The following is a 26,295-nucleotide window of genomic DNA, read 5'->3' as shown; positions in this document are numbered from 1 at the left end:
GGTGGGGGGCTTGGACATGTACAAATTTGATATCTGACTCAAACTGTGTTTTTAAAAAATGATTCATGAATGAATAAATGAATAAGCACACCTCTTATTTACATCTTGGTACCAAGATACCTGCATGGTGTTGTGGTACTTCAGTAGACCTAGGCATCCAGTGAGTTGTCCTTTTCCTTCATATTTTAGTATTTCCAAGTGTCCTGATAAAGTTTATTTCCCTTCCCGCTTGAATTACTTCTCTTCCACCCATGAGGAACTCCCATATGGGTTTATACCAGATGAGAGTTAAGTTGCCAGCTTTTAGTGAAACCCGTGGTCACTGTGCTGTAATGATATTTTATGAAGTGTTATGTGTGTGATGGAGAGACAACATCTTCTATTTCTGAGTCTTTATGTCCTCTGGGTCTTCTGTCAAGTAAATTGTTCTGTGAGTCTGGTAAACTGGGGAACTTCCCTGTAAGCCTCAGGGGCTATTAGCAAGGCTAATAAAATACCAGAAATATGGATTTTTAAGACTATTATCAAAGATAGGAGACCTGGTCAGAGGTACTAAAATGTCCAATCACTTATACAAATTTTTTCTCTTAGTCTATAAAATCTGAGAATATTTATTGACATGAAAAGAAGTATCAACAATATGTTAAACATAAAAAAAAACACATTAGGGGCACCTGGGTGGCTCAATCAGTTGAGCGTCCAGCTCTTGGTTTTGGCTCAGGTCATGATCTCATGGGTCATGGGATTGAGCCACATGTTGGGCTCCATGCTCAGCAGGGGCTTCTGCTTGGGGATTCTTTTCCTCCCCCTTTCCTTACTTGTGCACGCTTATGTGCATGCACTCTCTCAAATAAATAAATAAATCCTTAAAAATAAGATTAAAACAGTAAACATATTATTTTTGGAGGAAAAAATTATACAGAAAAATGTCTGGGAAGACAGTACCAAAATATAACAAAATATACCTAACAAGGAGATTGTGAGTAACTCTTCTCATTACCCATTTGAATTTTCTAAATTTCCACCATGAATGTGATAGTTATAATAATGGTAGTAATGATAGCCAACTTTTATTGAGTACTCACTACAGTGAACTAGCCATGGGCTCTGCTCTGAGATCAGACTAAATGGGTTTGGTTCCCCTGTTCCCCCTTTATTAGTTGTGCTAATCGGTGTCTCATATGTATTGTCTCAGAACATTTCTATGAGGTAGATACTACTATAAAGCCCAATTTTATATGTAAGAAAACTAAAGCTTATAGAGTTTAATACAGTTACACATATTCACATAAAATGTGCATATATGAAAATGCTAGAACAAAGGTGAAAGAAAACTATCCTTATAAAGTATGTTCGAATTCGATCATGTTAATTATATTGAAACCTCACAAATGGATTTTTTAAATCAAGATCACAAAAAATTTAAAAAATATATATATACAGTATATATATGTTGAGGGGGCATATGTGTGTTTTCCTTTGGATTGCATTTGGAAATTGAGAGGTGTGAGGAAGACTATTCAGTTCAAGGAATCTCAGTTACACCTCCACTCAGCAAATGCATCAAGCTTATATTCTCTTTCTTCCCTCTTGCTTCAGTCATCCATTTTCTGCATTTATCCAGCCCAGAAGAGCTGCATAGCCATAGGCTTGCTTCAGGGTGGGAAGACTGGCTGTCTTCCCAGACTTGGCTCCGGTTGAACCATGCTGGTCATTTAATGTGGTTGCTGACTCGGTACTTAGCACTAGAGATGATGATCCACCAGAGGGAGGGAGCTGAGGAGAACCAATAAAATGGGTCAAAAATCGGGAGCTAGGAGAGGAAATCGATCTGTGTGACTATCATGGGGCTCAGTCGTTTTGGTAAGAGGAATCTGTGAGGCCAAACTGTCAGTGGAAGTAAGGAAGCAGACTTTATGAGTCCTGGTCACTTCCTGGGTAGGCACTGTTCTGTGGCCTGACAAGCAGGCATGGTGTTAAGTGAGGCTTGAAAATGACTAGGAGAAACTGAAAGCAATCAGGCACAAAAGACTGGATTTATGGTAAAAGACTGGGGAACAGAGAGGATGGAAATCAAGAAGTCAAACAGTTATTCATCAGGAGGCTGTAACAACTGTTCTCCAGTTGCTGTCACATTTAATCAGAGAAATCACCTTCTTTGATTTTATTTTCTAACATCTCCCCATTCATTGTGTTGTGCAGTGTTGAATTATCAGATAGGCAAACGAAGGGTGTGCTTAGAGAACTAACAAAATATGGGCACCAAAGATTGAACACAGGCCCTTTGGTAAACAAACCTAAAATTAGAAAGATCTAGAAAGAAGCTATGTCAATTGCAGCATATATATGAGTCACATTCATTAAAAGAGTAAAACATATTTTTAATTACATTGGTAAGGCTAGTAATATTTTCAGGTCTTGGGGTTATTAAATGTCTTAATCCAGCCTTGCCACTGCAGTAGGCTTTTTCATAGTTGTCATCATCTCCTTCATCATCGTCATCATCATTATTATCACCATCATCAATCACTTTTCCCACAAGGAACCCTAAATTTTGAGCCCTTGCAACGTACTGGAAGGGCATGATGCTAAGTGAAGCATTACCTCATGCACTCCTCACAACAATCATAAGAGGTGAGCATCAGCTTCATATCCCTGATGGGATGACTGAGGCTGAGAGAGGATGAGTGATTTTTCTGAGGTCCCACAGCTGATCTGTGATGGAGCTGAGCTTCAAATCCATTCCTCCCTCCTCTGGAACTTTTACGTACTCTGTGAGTCAAAGGTCATTATTAGCAATAGCGGGAGGGAATTAGAAATAATATACAAAGTCCAGGTTGAAAGGGTTTGAAACACTTGGAAAATCTACGTCTTCAGTATATCAATACCACTTTAGAAGGCTCATCTCAGCTCAGATGTTTGGTCCAGAATTCCCCAGAGATGTGTCAATAGTGGCATGCTTTTATTCAGCAAAATATTTCGGAAGTTCCAGGCTGGCGCATATCCTTATTATCAAAACAAGAGAGATCTGTTTTTTTATTTTTTCTATTTTTGTGGGATTTTTGGTTTTGTTTTTTGTGTATTTTGGTTTTTTGTTTTGTTTTGTTTTTAGTGTATCCAAGCACTACAGTGTTGCTGCCAGTGCAGTGGCCAAAAATGATAGAAACTTTTTTCTGTTATTTTTGAAGCCATACGAAACTATTGTCCACCTTTTCCTCCCTCTCTTCTTTCCTTCTCTTTTTCTTCCCTTCTTTTTTTCTCTCTTTCTTGCTTGCTTTTTGCTTTATTCTTATTTTTTTGTAATAAAGTACTTAAAATATAAAACTGTGAGTTGGTTCTGGCTTGCATCACTTTTAAGTAATAAGGAAACATACATTTGGGGCTGTAAATTTTAGCTATTTGTGTTTTGGAATACATTTTTTTTCATGTGGAGCTGTATACATTTCAGATCGTAAATTAATTTAACACACTCTGATTTTATTTGCCAAGTTGATCAAGAGTAGAATGGATTTGACTTTAATATACATCAGCTTTCTCGGTTGAAATGTCATTTACTCGGAGAAAATGTCCCTAAAGCCTGTCTTACATATTCTGATAGCCCCTAAACATTTCCTTTATCACTATTATCAAGGTTGTAATTAAACCATATGTCTCCACTTATTTATTCGAGGTCTTTCTTATACACTGCTGTGGACTGAATATCCAGGCACAGTGTTGGATTATAGTAGGCATGCAGTTAATATTTATTGAACGAATGAATAAAATTCTCCACCCCTAACTGTTTCTTCTATTTGGTTCTTAATGTTGTGGACAAATAGATTTCAACTATTTTAATGGTTTGCTGCATTTGAGAACTGAAAATGTCAGCAGGAAACACTATGCTTGAACGCTAATGGAAACCAAGAAAACTATGCCATGTGCCACTTCTTTCTGGTAAATTAACACCCTGTATCTGCAAGGGGGTAAGAATAGCAATTAAGTCATGTGGAAGAACTAGCAGAATGCATCAGAGTATCCCTTCAGATGTCCATTCTTGTGTGGTCGCTAATGTAGATCAGAACTCAGAAGTTCTAGAATTTGTCTCTGGAAAAATATGAGTGTTGTTTGTGTAAAAGCTGAAGATTTCAGGATTTCAACAACAAAAGCTTTCCTCCATCCTGACTGTGAGATTCCAGGAAACTGAAATATAAGATTGGCATAATCTTAAGGAGGCTGTGAAGGTAATTTTCAATTTAAGTATTGATTTAGTGAAGGTCCCAGAGTCTTCTGCTCTGGGGAATTGCTTAATATTCCAGTGTTGTGGGGACATGCCAGCTGGAAGGGCATGTGGAAGTATCCCATCTGTAGGCAGATCCTGGAGTTTGGTAGCAAATACCTCTTGCCATCACCTCCTCCTTCGTCCCCACCCCTACCCCTACCCCATGCATACTCACATACACAACTCAGGTCTGTTTCTCTGAGCCCAACATTCTTTTTAAAAGTGTCACCATATTTGTGCCAGTAACATTCTCAGACATTTTTAAGCTTTAAATGATTTACTTAAGATCTCATATGCTCACATTCCCAGTATGTGTGGTATTAATGTGGATTAGAAACTTAAACAGGCTTGTAGAACTGACTTTCAGAGAATTGAAATGTAAAGCTAAGCATTATGGGTTTTAGTGTTAAGATAATAGTGGTATTGTTATTATGATCATTTTTTGTTTAGAAGCAGATCTATTTTGTGAATGCTGCTCTTATGTGGGTTTCTTCATTCTCACTTAAAGATCTCAGCTTTAAGAAAAAAGTGTAATTAGCCTTCTACTTTCCTGTTACCTAATTGTACTGCCAAAGTTGTTAAGAACCAGAAGTGATTGTGTTAGATTACCTTTGAAAAGGGGCCAACTCCTTTCTGGTCCAGTAGAAGGATATAGCAGAGATCAGCAATGTCACAAAGAAGAAACTGTTGTCTGAATGCCAAGTCAGTCAGGGACCAAACCCAATGGTTGACAAGGCCCTCGATCATAAGAGAGTATACTTTAGATAGAGCCTAATTTAAAGCAAAAGCAATTGTGTTTTCACTTGTTGGGGAACCGTTTGGAATGCAGATGCTTAACAGCACAATTTAATCTTAGAAACACTTTGGGCAATTTTTAAAAGACCTTTCCTTGAACAAGGTGTCAGAGGAGTATCGGTCTTTCCCATTTATCCTTGTAATATTCTTTATAAAGTAACAGGGGCTTTTCATGTGAACACCCAAAAGACAGTGGATAGGGAAAGTTGTGGAAATGTCTGAAAAGTGTGCAGGAATGCAAATGGTACATTTAAGTGGTGTTCACAAGTGCAAAACTCCTACTTAGCCATTCACGTGGGCACTACTGGGTCTTATCAAAAGCCTACACTACAGCTTTGTAATAGGGACTTCCTGTTGGGTGCGCTCTCCTGGAAAGATTTGTTTTACTGCCATCAATTCATTTTCCATCCTGAGTGGTCTGGTACTTTCTGAAGCTGAAAGGGAGCCTGCCCACCATGCCCTAGTAACCGTATGTGAAGAAGGATATGAACATTCATATCAAGGTCCTCCTTAGGTCGACTACTAATTTGTTCCAGATGAAATGAGGTGCTGTTTCTGATATGCTGCTTGCCTAATTGAAAAAGACCACCTAGCAGGTTGATTGCAGACAGGCGATAAGTTCTCCCATTGCCCTCCAGACAGGCTACACGTTACCTGCTTAAAAGAGGGCAAGCAATTTTGTTGCCTTTAATGGGGAATTATAAAAATAAGGAAGGAGAACTATCAGATAATTGATTTTATACTTTTCTTTACTAGGAGATGATTATTAAGAAAACTACATGTAAAGTGATGTACAATTCTTGCTGCACAAATTACACCAAAAGAACATATTCCAAGGGTGAAATAAAAGACCTTTCTGCAGAAAAGATAATATTTTATTGTTAATGGCATAGTAATAAATTTGCACCAGGTGAATTCTCCCAAATGTATTTTTAGTTTCAGTTCCTGGGCTCCAAGTGGGGTGTCTTAAGCCCAACATCAGTTCTGCAAAACCCAACGCACAGATAATTTGTATATCATGCTTGCTTTGTTAGCTTATGAGTAAAACCTAGAATAACAATTTGCTTGAAGTTTCACAGTGGGCTCTTTTGTACTTGGGTGTACAATACCACATTTCATTTAGCCCAGCAGGTTTAGATGAATATTCACTGTCAGGTGGCAAAGAACTTGACCCCAAAGTAGCAGATAACTCATTTCTACTTGGACTTCTTACCAACATGGATTTTATATACTTAGAGTTTGAGTTGTTTTCCCAAAGCTCCCTCAACTTGACTCAGAGTTTAACATTTGAAGTATTTACATCAGCCAGTGGAAGGTGAAAGACTCATATCACATTTGTTCATTTTTTGTTTTGTTTTGTTTCTTAAGCAAAGCAACATGGCAGAGTAGAAAGCATCAGGATTTGGAATCAGACTTATCTGAGTTTGAATCATGACTTTAGCATTTGATAATTGTGTGACATCAAGGAATTACTTAACTTTTCTGAACCTCAACTTTTTCATCTAGACGCTTAACTGACTGAGCCACCCAGACACCCCTATTTTTTTCATCTAGAAATGGGAATAATAACATTTACTTTTCAGGGATGTTGAAAGAATTAGCTCTGATTCTGTATATTTCTTGGCACACTTATAGCATATGATCAATAAATGGTAGTTGCAGCTGCTATGATTAGGACTGTTCTACAGTCAGAAGAAAGGGGCCTTGTGTAAACTCAAACCTCTTTCTCATGGCTGCAAGAAACTGCAGATGCTCCTGGACTTATATGAGAAAATAGAATTAAAACAAAAACTTTATTTTCAGTTCAGCCATTCAAGTTTAAGAAACCATTTTCTTCAGAGTTCTCAAAATCCTGATTAATTCTTTCCTAAGGATCATAAATAGGAACATAGAAGGCAAATGCAAATTTCATGCTAATGCTAAACTCAAAACCTTAAATTCTAGGTTTACTAGATGTTCCTCATCTTTTGCCCGTATTTTGAATGTAAAGGGAGTGGCAAGATGTCTTGTGTTCATCCCTAAAATGGAAATATGTTGTATGTGAAAACGAGATGGGATAGTGGAGAGATTTTGCACTGAACACTGAGCTTTGAATTCTGGTTCTGACAACACTTCTTATCAGCTGTTTGACCTAGACACATTATTTCACAGCAATGAACTTCGGTATTTTTTTCCCCTGGCCTGGATACCATATGAGGCTGTCTTGAGGATTAAGATAAATCAAGGATATTTTTTTCAAAACCCAAACTCCAACACAAAAAGGAGGTGTGATTTTGCATAGGTTTTCATGCACAGGCTACAGTGTTGTACAAATCTTGATTTTATTCCTGGTTTTGCTCCTTACTAACACTATGACCATGGGAAAATTATAGAACTTTTCTAAGTCAGTTTCTCTATCTTAAATTGTCATCTCAATGTTTAACATGGAGGGTCATTAGGATCAAATGAAATACCTATGTACCCATTGTACATACTCAATAAATGGTTGATATGTTATTGTTAGTGGTGATGTTATTCAGCACCTGGCCCAGGGGCAAAATGCTGTCCCCAAAAATAGGAGTAGAAAAGTTTAGGCCCAATATGGAATCCTAACATTTAAGTAAAATCAATTGACCTTTATTGAGTGTCTGTATATAGGCACTGCAGAATTTTTAAATGTCAGTCTCTGGAACTTCTAATTTGAGTGGGGAGGAGGAGGAGGAGGAAGATGATAGATAAAGCTTATTGTGCATTATGTGCCAGGCACTGTGCTATGTACTTTATAGAAATTAACTCATGTTATTCTCACATCAATCCTATGAGGTAGGAACTACTACCAACCTTATTTTATATATGAGAAACAAAGACACAGAGAGGTTAAGGAACTTGCTCAAATCCAAAACTAGTAATGGTCAGAGTTGAGATATGTACGCAGAAGTCTGGCTCTAGAGCTCACGCCTCATCTATTATGAATGGGAGAAGAAAGGGTGCATAAATGCCGTACAAAGCTTTGTCACATTATGAGAAAACGTAGGAAAAAATGTTCCAAATGAGGGAGAAATTCCATCAGACTTCAAGTATTTTGCAGCAATGAAATGTGCTCAGCTCCTAGATGGGCACAGGAAAGAATTCTTAGGGAAAGGAAGAAGGTACTTGTCCCAGCCTTTGAATAGATTGTGGAAGTGGGATGGATATAACAGTCCACCTTTAGAGGCCATGCTTCTAACCACTCACTATTTGACAGACTCTTATTGAAAGAAGGTATAATTGAGAAAATAAGCCAGAAAAAATCACCATGCCATATTCTAACTACCTTTCTATGTGTTAAAAATTATAATAAACCTACATGCTTATAATAATAATTAATATATTAAATCTGCATTTCTACATTCAATTGGGAGGTATTGTGATTAAACCTGAAGATGTTGACAAGGCATCACTCATCAGCTATACTTTTGGTGGACACCAAGTATGGTCTCATGGACTCCTTAGTCCACCCCTTAATTTTACAAATGGGATCATTAAAATTTAACAAGTTATAGTAATGTGTCTAAGATGAGAGGGCTAGTTAGTGGCAGAACTGGAACTAGAACATGTTTCCTAAACCCAAGCCCCATATTTTCCAAGTTTAATTCAACAACTATTTATAGAACAATAATAATTATATTATGAGGCAATAGCAAGGAGGGTGTGAGAAATAAAAGATCATCTTTGCTCTTGAGAAGCTTATAATCTACTAAGAAAGACAAGTATGCCCACATGTAATTATAAAACTCACCATAATGGGACAAGTTCAATATCAGGGGAGATCCCACATCTTGTCTCTGCATGTCTCCCTTTCATCACTTAGCACACCTGTTTATTCAGGGTCTTTCTGTCTGCTAAATTGCTAAAACCTGTCTACAGTTCAGTACTTTATCTCTAGTTCCTGGTACAGAATAGGCACTCAATAAATATTTATTGAATGAAATGAAAAAAAACCCACAAAAGTAAAATAATATAGAATCACAGAGGAAGAGATGATTAATTAAATGTGAATTTGAGATATACAGGCCAAAGCAAAGCCAATTGGGTAAACTTTGCTAAAATGTCAAGTCTCCAAGGAGAGGAGATCATTCAGCTGGAAAAAGGCCTGTCATTTCTCTTAATCCATACCCCTACCTTTAGGCCAATCCATAGATGAATTACCTCTGACAAGTCAGAATTTGGCTTATTTTTAACTCAGGTTTTTTAAACCTTTTGATAAATTTAGAAAATATCTATTACAAATCATCAGAAAAATAAGAGCATGTATAAACTTAGACAAAGAAAGACAGATTCCTGCTCATGGTTCTCTCTCAAATTCTGGGTGTGATAACTCCAAAAGTCAGGTAGACTGCTTCAAGGGGAACTCACTGGTGTATGCCAGACTGCCCACAGTCAGGGGGAGGTCTGTTTTTGTTTATTCCAGTTTGATTCTGTGCATAGCATTACTCAACTTGACTCTGTTTTATCTTTCTCGAGAGGTTTCTTTCCTTTTGTGACTGTTGGCTCCCTCCTTTTCTTTCTTTATGTTCTCCCTTTTTAACTTCCTTCCTTGCTTGCTCCCTTCCTTCCTTTTTTATTCCTCCCCTTCCTCCCTCTCTCTTTTCTTCAGTTATAAGTCACTACCATAATGTTATTTTTACATATTTCATCAATCATGCATTTCCTTCCTCATGAAACTCAGCACAGGGGATGACATGTGCCTTTGCCTGGCCTAGGGACCCCACACTGTCCCACACTGCCTACCCACACTACAAAATATGTTAATGAATGCACAATATAAAAAGATGATTTGTGATATCACTGACGGTAGGGAAGAAGTAAAAGTGTAGGGTATTTTTATGTAGTTGAAGTTAAATTGTTGTCAGCTTATCTGCTTAAAGCAGGTTATTTTAATTACAAGATTTTTTATGTAAGCCCCAAAATAACCACAGAGAAAATACCTATACAAGATACACAAAAGAAAATGAGAAAGGAATCAAAGCATGTCACTACGAAACAAACAAAACAAAACAATGAAACACAAAAGAAGACAAGAGAAGAGGTGCAAAAAAGCTACAAGACAGAAAACAGTAAACAAAATAGCAATAATAAGTCCTTCCCTATCAATAATTACTTTAAAAGTATATGAGTTAAATTCTACAATCAAAAGACATAGAGGGGTTGAATGGATTTAAAAAAGGCTAAACTGTATGCTGTGTAAAGGAGACTCATTTCAGATTTAAGGACACACAAAGGCCAAAAGTGAAAGGATGGAAAAAGATATTCTGTGCAAATGGTAACCAATAAGAGCAGGGGTGGCCTTACTTAGACAAAATACACTAAGTCAAAAACTGTCAAGAGAGATAAAAAAAATACCTTACCTAATGATAAAAGAGTCAATTCATCAGGAAGAGATATATGCACCAAATAAGAGCACCCAAGTATGTGAAGCAAACATTTACACAACTGAAGGGAGAAATAGCAACACAGTGATAGTAGGGGATTTCAGTACCGCACTTTCAATAATGGATACATCCAGACAGAATATTAATGAAGAAACAGAGGACTTGAATAGCATCATAGACCAAAGGGAACTATCAGACATATAACAAAGCATTCCATCCAATAGCAACAGAATACACATTTTTCTCAAGTACACAAAGAACATTCTACAAGATAGATCACATGTTAAGTCACTAAATAAGTCTTAACAAATTTTAAAGAGATTGAAATCATACCAAGTATATTTCCAAACTACAGCAGAATGAAACTAGAACTCAATGGCAGAAAGAAAACTGGAAAATCAACAACAATTTGGAAATTAAGCAATGAATTCTTGACCAACCAATGGATCAAAGAAGAAAGGAAATTGGAAATTTGAAAATATCTTAAGGCTAAAATGAAGGTATAACATAACAAAATTTACGGGATAGAGCAAAAGCAGTTCTAAGCAGGAAGTTTATAGTGATAAATGCTTACCTCTGAAACAAATAATACATTATATGTTAAAAAAAAAGAAGATAGTAGGAAGGAAGAAATGAAGGGGGGGATATCGGAGGGGGAGACGAACCATGAGAGACTATGGACTCTGAGAAACAAACTGAGGGTTCTAGAGGAGAGGGGGGTGGGGGGATGGGTTAGCCTAATGTTGGGTATTAAAGAGGGCACGTACTGAATGGAGCTTTGGGTGTTATATGCAAACAATGAATCATGGAACACTACATCAAAAACTAATGATGTAATGTATGGTGATTAACATAACATAATAAAAAAATGAAAAAAAAACCCTCAAATAAACAACCTAATTTTACACCTCATAGAACTAGAAAAAGATCAAACTAAACCCAAAGTTAGCAGAAAGAAGGAAATGTTAAGATTAGAACAGAAATAAACAAAATAGAAAATTGAGAAAAAATAGAAATCAATGAAACTAAGGACTGGTTTTTTAAAACATAAACAAATTTGACAAATCTTTAGTTATATTAACTAAGAAAGAAACAGGGATGACTCAGAAAAAAATTAAAAGAGATGTTTCAATTGATGCCACAGAAGTTAAAAGTATAGGGACTACTGTGAACAATTATACACCAACAAGCTGGATAACCTAGAAGAAATGGATAGATTCATAGGAGCATACGACTCACAAAGACTGAATCATGAAGAAATAGAAAAATCTGAACAGATCCTATAACTAGTAAGGAGATGGAATCAATAATTAAAACTTCCCAACAACAACAAAAAGTCCAGGACCAGATAGCTTTATGAGTGAAATCTAACAAGCATGTGAAAACAAATCAAGGCCAGTCTATCTCAAATTCTTCCAAAAATTTGAAGAGGATAGAACACCTTTAGACTGATCTTATAAGGCCAGCATTACTCTGATTTCAAACCAGGAAAAGATACCAAAGAAAAGAAAATTGTAGGCCAATATCTCTGATAAGTAGATGCAGAAATCGTCCATAAATACCAGCAAACTGAGTTCAACAGCACATTAAAAGGATCATACACCATAATCAAATAGAATTTATCCCTGGGATGCAAAGGTAGTTGAACACACAAAACACATTGAATGTGATATGCCACATTGACAGAACAAAGGATAAAAATCACATGATTATCTCAATAGATGCAGAAAAAGCACTGACAAATTTCAGCACTCTTTCATGAGAAAAACATTCAACAAACTAGGAATAGAAGGAGATTACCTCAACATAATAAAGGCTATTTATGCAAAACTCATTGCTAACATCATATCCAAGGGAGGGAAGCTAAAAGCTTTTCCCCTAAGATCAGGAATAAGATAAGAATGTTCATTCCTAACATTCCTATTCAGTGTTGTACTGGGAATCCTAACCAGAGCAGAAAGGCAAGAGAAACAAATAAGAAATAAACAAAATTGTCTCTGTCCACAGATAATACAATTTTATATATAGAAAATCCTAAAGATTACACACACACTGTTAGACCTCCTAATTCAGCAGAGTTACAAGATATAAAATCAATATACAAAAATTAGTGTAACAGCTAACAATTTGAATAGGAAGTTAAGAAAACAATGTCAGTTACAATAGCATCAAAAAGAATAAAATAGGAATAAACTTTTTTTAATAATTTTTTATTGTTATGTTAACCACCATACATTACATCATTAGTTTTTGATGTAGTGTTCCATGATTCATTGTTTCTGCATAACACCCAGTGCTCCACGCAGAATGTGCCCTCTTTAATACCCATCACCAGGCTAACCCATCCCCCCACCCCCCTCCCCTCTAGAACCCTCAGTTTGTTTTTCAGAGTCCATAGTCTCTAATGGTTCGTCTCCCCCTCCGACTTACTCCCCTTCATTCTTCCCCTCCTGCTATCTTCTTCTTTTTCTTTTTTCTTAACATATGTTGCATTATTTGTTTCAGAAGTACACATCCATGATTCATCAGTCTTGTACAATTCACAGTGCTCACCATAGCACATACCCTCCCCAATGTCTATCACCCAGCCACCCAATCCCTCCCACCCCACATCACTCCAGCAACCCTCAGTTTGTTTCCTGAGATTAAGAATTCTTCATATCAGTGAGGTCATATGATACATGTCTTTCTCTGATTGACTTATTTCACTCAGCATAACACCCTCCAGTTCCATCCACGTCGTTGCAAATGGCAAGATCTCATTCCTTTTGATGGCTGCATAATAAAATAGGAATAAACTTAACCAAGGGATTGAAAAATTTGTACAATGAAAACTACAAAACATTACTGAAAGAAATTGTAAAAGACACAAATATGTTTATAGATTGGAAGACAGCATTTTTGTTAATTAAGATTTTAATTCCAGTATATTTAACATACAGTGTTATATTAGTTTCAGGTTTACAATATAGTAATTCAACAATTCCACACATCACTCAGTGCTCTCATCACAACAGGTGCACTCCTTAATCCCCATCAACTATTTCACCCATCCCCCACCACCACCTCCCCTGTGGTAACCATCAGTTTTTTCTCTATAGTTAAGTGTCTGTTTCTTGCTTTGTCTCTTTTTTTCTCTTTTTTCCTTTGCTCATTTACTTCGTTTCTTAAATTCCACATATGAGTGAAATCATCTGGTATTTGTCTTTCTCTGACTGACTTATTTTGCTTAGCATTATACTCTTTAGCTCCATCCATGTCATTGCAAATGGCATGATTTCATTTTTTTATGGCTGAATAATATTCTTTTGTAGTTATATACTCCATCTTCTTTATCCATTCATCCATCAGTGGACACCTGGTCCACTTCCATAATTTGGCTATTGTAAATAATGCTACTGTAAACATAGGGGTGCATATATCTCTTTGGATTAGGGTTTTTGTATTTTCAAGGTAAATACCCATAGTGTGATTACTGGATCATAGGGTACTTCTGTCTTCAACTTTTTGAGGAACCTACATACTGCTTTAGAGTATGGCTGTACCAGTTTACATTCCTACCAACAGTGCAAGAGGGTTCCCCCTTTCTCCACATCCTTGCCAACACCTGTTGTTTCTTGTGTTTTTGATTTTAGCCATTCTGACAGGTGTGAGGTGATGCCTCATTCTAGTTTTGATTTGCATTTCCCTGATGAAGAGTGATGTTGAACATCTTTTCATGTGTCTGTTGGCCATCTGGATGTCTTCTTTGAAGAAATGTGTGTTCATGTCTTCTGCCCATTTTTAATTTGATTATTTGTTTGTGTGTTTTGAGTTTTAACAGTTCTTTGTATATTTTAGATATTAACCCTTTACTGGATATGTCATTTGCAAGTATCTTCTCCCATTCATTATGTCACCTTTTAGTTTTGTTGATTGTTTCCTTTGCTGTACAGAAACTTTTTATTTTGATGTAGTCCCAATACATACAATGGAATATTATTCAGACTTAAAAGAAGAAGAAGATCCTACCATATGTGAGAACATGGGTAAATCTTGAGGACATTACGCCCAATGAAATATGCTAGTCACAGAAGGATAAATACGGCATGCTTGCATATCATATGAGGTATCTAAAGTAGTGAAATTCATAGATGCAGAAAGCAGAATGGTTGTTGCTAGGGGCTTGGGAGGTGGCTGGGGGAGCTGTTCAGTGAACATAGATTTTTAATCATGAAAAATGAGAAAGTTCTAGAGATGTGCTGTACAGCATTGTGCTTAGAGTTAACAGTACTGTACTATATACTTAAAAATGTTAAGAGGGTAGATCTCATATTGTGTATTTTTACCACAATTTTTTTAAAAAAAGGAACTAAAAAGGATGCTTGTTTATGAGTAATAATGTTTGATTTTTTTTTAACTTTCTAACTTGATGGGTAGGAGGAAGAGAAGGTGTTATCTTGACTTTCTGCTCTCTAATACACACTTTTAATATCTTGTGAAATCATTCCACCATTTGGATTATATAATTTTAAGAGCAGTTTGATTTTGGTGGCTGTAGATTGGGATCTGCTCCCTACTTTTCCACTGGCTGGCTTTTGACTTGGGGAACCCCTTCCCCTTTTGCACTATCTATCTAGAAACGGAGAACAGTTTGAAAACACTTGAGAGAAAAGCCCAGCTGTCAGGAAGTACAGCTTTTATGAATGAATATCTTGCTAAAATAAACAAAAGCTGTTTCGATTTCTTAGCATTAGAAGACCACTAGCAAATTTCTTCAAAAAAAAAAAAAAACTTAATACACTTAGGCTTCTCAGCCACAGTGAATGCTTTATTTAAATGCTGACCCTAAAAGCACATTGGTTTTGTTTTGTTTTGTTTTGTTTTTAGGTTCAAATGCTTATTTATTCATTTTACACGGGGAAGTAGAACCCAGACCCAAATGCTTACATTGGTATGACCCCTGAAAGACAAGTTTATCTTCCTTCTTGTTTGATTTACTTTAATAAATACTAACATTTACTTTCTGCTTGGTTTGGAGGATGCTGATGCACAAAAGAGAGCCCTCTCCTTTCCCTAATGGGCATTACCTACACTCTGTTTGGGGGAAAGGGCACAAAATAATAGCGTAATTATTGTTTTTAATAGAATTGTTGTAAGTGTTGTAAATGAGTGTCCAGTGAGAGGATGATATGATCTGCTCTGGAAAGGGGGGACAGTGTCCTGGGAATGCCCTCTTATAAAGATGACATTTGAGTTGAGCCCTGGAAGGTGGGGAGGATTCCAGAATTTCTGAATAGAAGAGGCTTAGGGATGGCAAGCCTAGGGATGGAGATTTGTTTCGGGGTTGTGCTGCATAGTAAGCCCACTTTTACTCTTAGGTTGTACTGTATGTTTCCTTGGGGTGGCTTTTGGGAGGTTGTCTCTCGATGCATGCTACAGAAGGGTAAGCAGGAACGAATTGTGTGGAACTGTGGGGGACGAGAAGAGAGCATATGCAGTGGCCACATGGTGGGACTAAGCGCAGGTAATAGAGTCCCGCACCGCTGGAGAGCAGGGCAGGGGCGTGAGCACCAGTGAGACTGGTGAAAGGGGCAGAGGCCAGGTCACAGAGGACATGAATAAGCACCATGGAAGCCCCTCTGAAGATTGTTCTCTCTATGGGGATAAAGATCCCCAGAGAATGGGATTTTATTGAAGGCTGTCAAGCAGGGTGCGACCCGATCATTTTCACATTTTAGAAGTCCCTCTTGCCACTGTGTGAGAATGAATAGGAGTAAGGGTGGGTGCCAGAGACCAGTTAAGAAGCTGTTTCACCAGTTTTACAGAGAAATGATGCTAACTTAGATGGGGGTGGTCATCATGGTGAGTGCGAGAAATAAACAAACGTGGAAGATATTTGCGCAGACAAGTATACAAACACTGCAGTGTGAACCGAATAGGCAGAGGGGTATGGAAAGCTTTACAGAAGCGACATCAGGTTAACCTTGCAGGATGAGAACAAATTCCTGTAGTAATGCAGTCCATCACTTAGATTCCGTTGCTAAAATATGTACATGATAAATGATTACCCTTTTTTTAGTATTCCTTTCAGATTCTCTAAGAAATGTCACATAACTTGTGTTCTTTTCTCTAATAGTGTTACTGCATGTGTTAGAATATAATAAATCTGCATTTCCTGAAAACTATTTTACAATTTAACCTCATTGTTAATTCAGACAGATCCCCTCTTCATCAACACCCACCCAAGTCCAAGTACATTTAGTGAGAAGAATGCACATGGGCACATTTTTATATTTTTTCCCACTTCTTATTAAATCCTCAGTCCAGGTTAAATCTCTATGGCAATTTGGCATGTGTCTTTCCACCCTCTTAAATTCTTGCCTGTGTCTGCCCTGGAAGAATTATAATTTGATTGATTTAAGGACTTGGGAAAAATTTTAAAGCCTAAAATACTTTAAATATTCTCAGTTCTCTTTTACTTCCAAAGGTGAATGTGCTCAGATCTAGAGATTGCCCAGGCTGAAGGCTATTAGATGTAGAAGAATATTAGTTGGCATTAATAACATCTCCAGTCTGTGGCCCCAGGAATGGACTGTGTACACCTCTCAAATCAAGAAAAATTGTAACTATTACCTTATATTATTTTGTGATTATTTCCCACATTACTTATAGCTGCTATGGGGCTTGTGCTGCTCAGTCCTTCTTTAGCAAGCACTCAGCTCTTCTTTCGTAATTAATATCTTCATTTCCCCTATGCATAGCATGCCTGAAGGAATTTTTTTTCTAGAAACAAAGTCTGCATCGTGCTTTAGTATGGCACAATTTATTTAGTAATTCATCTTTGCTATTTATTTTTTATTAAACAAATCAAGCCGGATATTAGTTTTAAGCCCTTGCTTTAAAACTAGGGGTTGTTCTGTGGAGTCCGTGTCAGGTCAAAGAGAGGTCAGTAAGATATATCTCATCTAGGCATTACCATGTGCACCATCTGCCCATGTTAAATCACAGTGATAAGTAGGATATGTACACCACTAATTCCTCTTTGGCCAGAATTTCATGTCATCTCATGGTCATTACAATTGTCCAATTACAGTTGACCAAATTGAATTATCTTTAATTAGTAGGTCTGTCTGATAGTACAGTGGGCTAGTTGGATGTATTTATCTGTGTAAGTGGTCTGTCATCAGACTTAGAAAGCCAAATGTCATGTCTGAAAAGAAAAAAAAATTTGGGGGGAAAGAGGAAGGCAGGAGGCTGGATATATTTTATATATGTTAAAGTGAAAGAATAATTTCAGTATAGTCTTGTAATACGTGTCATGAAAGTTTGTATGTCTTTAGGATCTTTGGAAGAAAGTGACATTAGTTATGCAATGTATGATGTTTATTTATCTGTATAGAAATGGCATACTGAGGTTAGTAAAACAAAAATTCTATTGTCCTTGTAATGGGAAAAGATAGCTCATTCCAGACAACCCATTCATAACATATTTAGGTCCCTGTGAAGATTTATAATATCTTTGTGTAATGCCCAGCCAGGAAATTTTCTGTCTGCTGCAAACCGCACACACCATTACAAAATTTTAATGGATTCACACTGACTTACTTCTGTTCAGATTGATTCTTATACTTGAGAGGCAAATGGGTGAGAACAGGGCATGTGTTCCTTAAAGATGGCAATGGGCCTTTGAGCAATGATATCTGCCTGAAAAACTCGAGAAGCATCTATGGTTAGATAAGACTGGAGAGAGTCAAACTTATCACTTCCTGACATTCTCATTTGGGGGTGATAGTATTGCTATATCACATCAAGTCCTACCATATAGCCATGTAGCATGGTGACACCAGACAAATACGAAGTTCTCTAGGGCTTTATTTGACCTGGAAGTTCTCTCAGGCATTATCCCTTGATCCCAGCATAAAAAAATGAGGGGGGGAGGAGAGGAAGAAAGAGAGGGAGGGAGGAAGAGAAGAGAGAAAGAGGAGAGAGGAGAGAGCAGAAAAGGGAAGAGATATGGCTGATATTCTGCCCTTTTTCCCACTGAGCATCACATGATTATCTATTTGCCTCAATTTTACTATTTTTAGGCATTGATCTTAACTCCTGAATTCTTTTTCAGGAAAAAAAGACCATTAATGCCATTGTTATTTCTACCCAGCAGTTCAAATCTTCATTTTTTTTTGGCATATTTCCTTAGTGCCTCAAAAAACAACACTGCAGCTAATCTTAAAGGAATAATTAAAGTTTCTGGAGCATTGCTGAGGTAAATATTATTTTCAAAGCATATCAGTCAGCTCCTGCCTGTCTGTCTCCTTCTATATTTGCACTCACCCAACCATTCATTCATCCATGCAAAAAATATGTATTTATTATAAGTCTGTTATGTGTTGGGCAGGCAGTGTGCTAGGTGCTTGGGGGGAAAAAAAGGTCAATAGCAAACCAGCCCTGCCCTTTGAACTTACACATATGGGTCATTATTACTTAGCAAAGGTGTTTTGAATGCCTACATTCCCAGGCAAGTTACTTATAGCAACCCCTTGTGCAGAATTTGGAAAAGGACCTTTTTATGGAGAGGCACAGGAAGAGTAGATCCTACTCCTACTTTCAGAGTTTTTATATATAATAATGATTTGTCCTGGGAGTTTTGTGTTGAAATGTAAAATATGTTATAATCCTAGCCTTTGAAATAAGAACCTTGCCAACTCAGTCGGAAATGAAGTCTAAACTGCCCCAGCAGTGAGAAGGTGGATCTGATGGTCTTTGGATAAAATCATATCTTGGGACTCTATCATTTTTGTTTGGTGCTGCATAGATGGCAGCTTGTATCCCAATCAAACCAAAATTGTTCCCTCGGCGATATGTGATAAGGATAAGCATTTTGGAAACAAATATGGAAAGTTTCAAACATAATAAAAATTCTATATGCTCTAGTAATTAGCATTTCTCCTTGCTAAAAATACTATGTATGGCTTCTGCAATCATACTAAAATTTTAAAATCATGTCCTCTCTGGAAAGCAATTGCTTTAAATTGGATAGATTTCACTCATTTTCCAGTGAAAGAATTTAAAAATTCTGTCTGTGGAAACCAAAATACTGGATGGCAGAGTTGGATGTGTCTTTCACTTTAAAATGCAGACTCTTTCTGTGGTGAATGTATTTGTTGTGGTAAAGTATTTGAAAGGAAATCCTCAGAATAATTTGGGGTAAGGAAAAACATTATGTTTAAATAAGCCAACCCATCAGTTTTGAACTTTGAAAATTGCTTTATTTTGAGTCAGAAAGAATTAATAATCATTCATTGCATTAAAAAATGTATGTTTGAATTATAATATAAAATCATGATCTAAAACAAATTAAAGCTCCAAATTTTAAAGGACTATAGTATAATGCTGTGATCTCAGTGATTTTTCTAAATGAATTAATGTTGTTTAGAGTTAATATTGATGCTCTTACTTAGCTACCTCATGATGTGTTCTGTGTTTTGGCAAGTATCTCTCTAGATAAGTGATTCCTGTAAATGTTGGAAATTTCTTTACAGGTTAACTTTCCCATCATTTTAAATTGCCCATCCTATATTATTTCAGCCTAGAAGGATCCTGCTAGTCTGATAAGAAGCTTTCTCTCCTGAGATCTGTATTTTGTGCAGGGCTCATCTAGGAGAGGGAAACGCCAGAATGCCAAATTGCAAACAGTATTCTTTACTGTGGGGCTCCATCCAAAAAGGGTTTGTAACACAGTGTACAGTCTTGTAGCCCAGCTGTGTGGAGCATTGATTGCTTCTGCCTAGAGCAGGGATACTGTCAAGTTGCTCTGTGAGTTGAGTCATCTATTGACAAAGAGCTACCAGCCCGCAGATAATGCTGTGCGGAGCTGCTCTTGCTGCTCCCACGATGCACTGCTTATAGCAGCTGTCAAAGATACTGAGGGATCCACAGAAGGAAAAAAAAAAAAAGACTTTTACAACTGCCTGGAAGAAAGGGGTGTGAGGGAGGAGACATTCCTGTGCAGAGCTGACCAAAGGAAAGAGTAGGCATCAGTGCAGTATGAATGCATACCTCACCAAGCAACACAGCTGCAGCCGGGGGTCCGATGGGATGGATGCCGGCAGGAGTGCACCCACACTGATCAGGGATGCCCACTGCGCTTGTGGCTGGCAGAGGAGCCCTCAGGGGCTTGGGTACAATTCTCAGACCATGCCCTCTTCAGGACCTGGGGGCCCAGCTTCAAACAGGACCAAGCTGGTCACTTTGTGGGACAGTGTGCGGAAAAGCCCCCACAAGACGGGCACCAAGGGCAAAGGGACTTGTGGGGAGCGTTGCGCCTGCCCACATGGTTGGTTCAGCCCAACACAGGTGAGCCTTTTCCTTATGACTTTCCCTTGAATATCGGAAGAAACTGAGAGCAAGTTGTGTGAGGGTAGCATGGTTTGGAAAACTTTGCCGGTTCCTCCTTGCTGACTGGTTGCGCCTGTTTGGAAGATGGTGGGCCTGGAAAAAACTGTCATTTTTACAGGTGATTGTGGGCTCACACCTCTGGGTGGCCGTGAGAGTCCAAAGATGCTATGCTCAGTTTCTTTTAGTGACTTTCCCCAAGTTCAACTTTTCTAGTCCTTAGATGATTTTACTATGCTGTATCATAGGCTTTTAGCAGCACTTTAACTTCTAACCATTGTTAACTTTTGTGTCCTGCCTAGCCTCATTTTTTTTTTAAGGGAGAGAAAAAATAAACTGAGATACTTTCCATCTCTTTAATCATAAAAGGGCATTTATTTCTTCACCTATTTAAAGTAGTGATTTGAACTATGCTCTTTTAATTTTACTCTTATAATACTGTATACCTTTTCAGTAATAGGGAAGAAATTGTGTTTTTCCTAAATAATTCATTTTACAAACAAAAGGAATAATTGGGAGGAAACCAGAGGATGATTACACTCAGAATAAAATAATGAAACATTTTATTTATTCATAGGGAAGCAACAAGGTTATTTATATTAAAAACTATAACTCTCTTTCTTCTATAATGTATTTCTGAAGCAGATGTACAGATTCCCTTAATTTAATTTCTAGCTTATTCTTGCCCCAAACTACTGGCATTTTATCAGAAATGAAATTGGCTTATTGTTTCCTGCCCCCATCCATAAGAGGGAAGACAACTTCCTGTAAATGCTGTAAAATTTAAATAGAGTGCACCTGTAATCACTCTCATAAATATTGAACAACGATAGTTCTTAAATATCCATTGAAAAAGAGAAAAGCTGTTTGCAGAAAAAAAATCCTTTCTTAATTTTCATGTGATCTTAACATAATTGAGACGTGGCTATTGATCGTGAATGAAATGTTATGATCTGAGAGGTGGAGAGAACATTCTGATTTTAATATTAGTTTTTTAAAAAGTACTTCCAAGAATATCATATATCACTAGATCTTAATGATACTGTTGCACATATGTGACTTTTGATGCATTGATATCATGCATCTCAGCATCTGATTTAAATGAAGAATATATTGTCATTTTAGTATTAAACAGTTTGAAATGGAGGCTGATATTTGGAAACTTGGTTATTTTTTAAAGTTAACATGAATTCCAACCTGAAAAAACAGTCTTGACAATTTTAAAGTCTCTACATATTCTTTTACAAATGCATGCATTTAAATGTCTTTAAAGTATATCTCTGTGTCGATTATGTTAGATTCTCAAGGCTCACATAGGCAATGAAGACAAACACACATCTAACTTACAGTTTTTGCACAGAGTAGAATAAGCCAACTTGCTTTAGAGTAGAATAAGCAAACTTGTTTTATGGTCACAATTCTTTTTATCCAAGATGCAAAAAGACTTGCGTTTCATAAATGATAATTTCTCAAACCAAAAATCTCTAATTGTACATTAAAATAACCATGCTCTCAAATTTTTGTACATTTTTCATCAGTCAAGGGAAACTTCCCTTCCTTGGTTTTTAACAAAGTCAGCCTCCTACTTGCTTTAAATTTATAGCCATTTAATGCTTTAGAGGATTGAAATAGACTCTCTGTACTGATAATTAAAGATCCAGTGACATATGAAAAGGTAATAAATTGAGACAGTCACCATCTCCCATTCTTTTTCACACACATTTCTATAAATTTTCTCACTTATTCACAGGCACTTTATTGTTAGCTAGGAAGAACAATGACTCCCAAATATTGGAGTTACAATACCATATCTTTTAGGGACTTTAGTGTTGTGACACCTGACCCTTCCATGCTTTTACCATCTCAGTCCTGTGAAAGTGTTATGCATAGATTTTAATATATGTATTTAAATATCCCTGTAATAACTAGATACTTGCACATATTAACATATTTTCATGTATTTATAAGTATATATACATATGGATATATGTGTATATATACACATATACATGTAGGCATGCATATACATATATACATATAAAAATTAGAGTTCTATATTATTCTTTTCTCACCCAGAAAGTACTATCTTGTTCTTCTAAAGGATGTTTTATTCTCTCCATATAAAGTACATTTCTTTACTTCTTATAAGTGTTCTAAAATGCTGATTTATGTATGTGTATTCATATATATATGACTACATGTATATGTACATTCATTTACATATGTATCTGTAGAACATATCTAATATTTAAAATGTACAGTATGTGTAAGTACTATACACCCATAGATACTATCACAAAAATAAAACCATATGTGTGTCTAGGTGTATGCATATGTGTCCTTTGAAAGCCACTTCTGTTTTGAGAATTTTGTGATACTATCCATACCCCTTAAATTAACTAGAGATATCCTGTGAAATATTGTGAAATGAAGGATGGAGGTTAATGGTACTAAACATTAGAATTCTTGATAAAGTAGACAGGGGGAGAGTGCATGCTGTAGAGTAGCCTTGGGCCCCACATGTGGTACAGAACGTGCCTGAGGGCTGCTAAGTGTCTGGGAGCTGGGATCCTGCCCTCAGAGATATTTGCTGTATTACGTGGAAATCAGCAGTGTGATTTCCGGCTGCTATAATAGAGGGCCATGGTAATGACTTGAGTTCCTCCCAAGGCTCTTTGCCAAACTCCTGTTATTTGGGGTACTGTGTGCTAACAGGACACTGTCATTATGTTGTTCCTCAGCAAGACTAAAAAACAGCTTCTGTCCTTTCTCAAATAAGTTTTCATTCCATTTGGATCTGTAGAATTAATATGACCATAATAATAGGTAAGAAAATGGAAAATTATAGTTTCCAGAAGTGAGTTCTAGAATGCACATGTAGGATAATAGTGTTGGCCTTGGGGTGGGGGGTGGGCGGGAAGGATGTCCATCATTGTGTATGTGGCATTTCTCCCCAGTGCAGGCTGATCTGGGGTGGAAGCACAGAACAGCTGAGATTCAAACACCAGAGTTCTATGCATTTGAACTTCATTCATTCATTCTTCATTTGTTTATTCACCTATCATTTCCCGAGTGCTTACCATGTGCTGCTTTCTCTGGCTTGTGGATAGGGTAGTAAACAAAAGAAATAACACCCCTACCATTGTGGAGCCTGTGGCCTGCAGTGCTATATAATATTTAGTAAATGTATCAGTATGTATACAGAATTATATCATCATAAGTCACAAATTGGAAGTGAAACAAGTTCCATAGAGTCCTACAAAGTCCATAGTCAATACATATTCAGGATACAGAGGAACTATAGAGGAGTAAGAAAGCAAGGACATTTTTACATTTTTAATGTATACATTTATTTACTTAATTTTTTTTTATGAAAAGGTACTGCATCTCTTTAAGCCTAGATTTTCTGTTTTATAAAATGAGCATAAAAATAGTACCTAACTCAGGATTGTAGTGAGGAATGATTAACATAATAAATATAAGGCACTTAGCACAGTGCTAACATGTAGTAAGGGGGTTCAATAAATATTTGTAGAATGAATGAATAAGAAGCCTGCTATAAAAGCTGGCTATTATTAACCTATTCCTTAATTCATTATATCTGATTGGCCAGGAAGAGAAAAATAAGTGAATCAGGGAAGACTTCCAGAAGTGGTGATCCTTGGGCTGAATTGAATTGAACGTAAAAGTAACATGCCTGTGTTTCTCAAGTGAGCAAAGAGAGATGATATTTCTAGGTAAAAATAACAAAACCAGAAACACATATAACACCCCTGTTGCTGTGTGGAACTGCTCAGAGTTCTGTTTGCCCAGAGCATTAGGCACTAGAGAGTAGGTTCATCAAGAGCTGGGGCTGGAGACCTGGGCAGGGCTTGGTCACAAAAAGTCTTGTGGGCTTCATTGAGGACTTTGCTGAGCAGGCAGCATGGAACCGGTCACCACAGGATCCCGGCACCTGCTCTGCTACTCTCTATGGGTTTGGCTTTGTGGTCAGTGAACCGTTCTGGGCCTCAGTTTCTCTGTTTCTAAGAAAAAATGATCTTTCCTAAATGAAGTCCCATATCTCTTCCAATACTAATATTCTGTGACTCTGTCAACTGACACCCATTCATTAATGGGAAGAGCTTTGGAAAAGATTTATGCTTTAAAGAGAGACAGTCCTAAGTTTGAACTTACTAGCTCTGTGTGACCTCACTTCCTTAACCTCTTTAAGATTCATTTGTCTTCTCTGTAAAACTTAGGATGATAAAATTATGTTATGGGAAAATGTAATAAGAATTAAAAATACTCTATCTAGAAGAGCCCAGAGTGGTGCTTAGAATATAGGAATTGTTCGATAAGTGGTATTTATTGCTACTAATGATACCCAAATTATGCTTTTTTAACCTGAAGAACTTATTGTCCATCGAATGAATTAATCAGTATTGTGGTCCTTTGTTAGAATTTCTACTTTGTTCACTGAATTTTTTGATGTCTTACTTATAATAATTAAGGTTAAGTTAGACAACTGTCCAGAAACATTTGGCACAGTTCCACATGATGGCAGGATGACATTTTGCCCTTCAGGTTCTCAGAGATTTACAACAAAGCCTACACACACACACACACACACACACACACACACACACACACACACACACACAAAATATATACATAATAGAACTGTATTGATGAAGTAGCATTCCCATTATCTTATATTCAAAGGTAGGAGATATTAGATTTTCTCAGCAACATCCTACTAGAACAACGGTGTTTGAAGCATTTAGCCAAACTCTGTAAATCTTCCCTAAGGGTCCCTTTGCAGCTCTTCCAGACACAGCAGTTTGCAGCAACCTGAGTGCAGAGAACATTTTTGTCCAAAAAGTAGGGTTGCCCTAGGCTAAAATCTCAGGCTCAGCTTATGTCTAGCCAGAAAGATCTAACAGCTTGTTTTAACTCTGCTTCTACTGATTCCTTCTAGAAAGAGAGCCCCTTACCAAGGAAGAATAAGACTTTTTAGTCTCTGGAAAACACCAGCTGCCTTCAGGCAAAGGAAACAGAAGAGAATAAGAGATAATACTAAAGGAATTAACGTTCTAGGCATTCCTTGAGCAGACCTGAAGCTGCTTGGTCAACACTTCAATCACCCCCCTTTCTGAATGCTGACATGAACGAGTATTTTCTCTAGGGCTGGACAAGTAGACACAAACTGAGGGTGGGAAAGGAAAGAGCAAAGGTGATAATATTTACTGAATACTCACGATACCCACAGTGTGTGCAGCATTATGCTAGGGCTCTATGTTGGTCATTTTTTGAATTCTCCCAACAACATTAAAATCCCTATTTTATAGGGACGCCTGGGTGGCTCAGTCAGTTAAGTGGCTCAGGTCATGATCTCAGAGTCCTGAGATGGAGTCCCGTATCAGGCTCCCTGTTCAGCGGGGAGTCTGCTTCTCCCTCTGCCTGGGCCTCTCCCCCTGCTTGTGTGCTCTCTCTCTG

General features: G+C 37.2%; 1 protein-coding gene across 19 annotated transcripts in view; it reads left to right on the top strand.

The window, feature by feature from the left end:
- The window catches only part of DLG2 (discs large MAGUK scaffold protein 2), a 2,181,535-nt gene that overhangs the window by 1,371,455 nt on the left and 783,785 nt on the right, over nt 1–26,295 (top strand). For 4 of the 19 annotated variants that reach the window (XM_073879821.1, XM_073879819.1, XM_073879814.1 and 1 more), the window contains exon 1: nt 20,274–20,778. The exons of the other annotated variants lie outside the window; for them this stretch is intronic. In XM_073879821.1, the coding sequence (XP_073735922.1) occupies nt 20,470–20,778 (309 nt within the window). In that variant the 5' untranslated portion in view covers nt 20,274–20,469. Of the gene's footprint in view, nt 1–20,273; nt 20,779–26,295 lie in introns of those variants that run through there. 19 annotated transcript variants of the gene reach the window in all.

Source organism: Callorhinus ursinus, unplaced genomic scaffold (assembly GCF_003265705.2).
Source record: "Callorhinus ursinus isolate GAN/ISIS: 27379988/994484 unplaced genomic scaffold, GSC_fseal_2.0 scaffold35, whole genome shotgun sequence".
Lineage (NCBI taxonomy): Eukaryota > Metazoa > Chordata > Mammalia > Carnivora > Otariidae > Callorhinus > Callorhinus ursinus.
The sequence above is the reverse complement of the archived record's forward strand: the minus strand, read 5'-3'. Positions and strand labels throughout refer to the sequence as shown.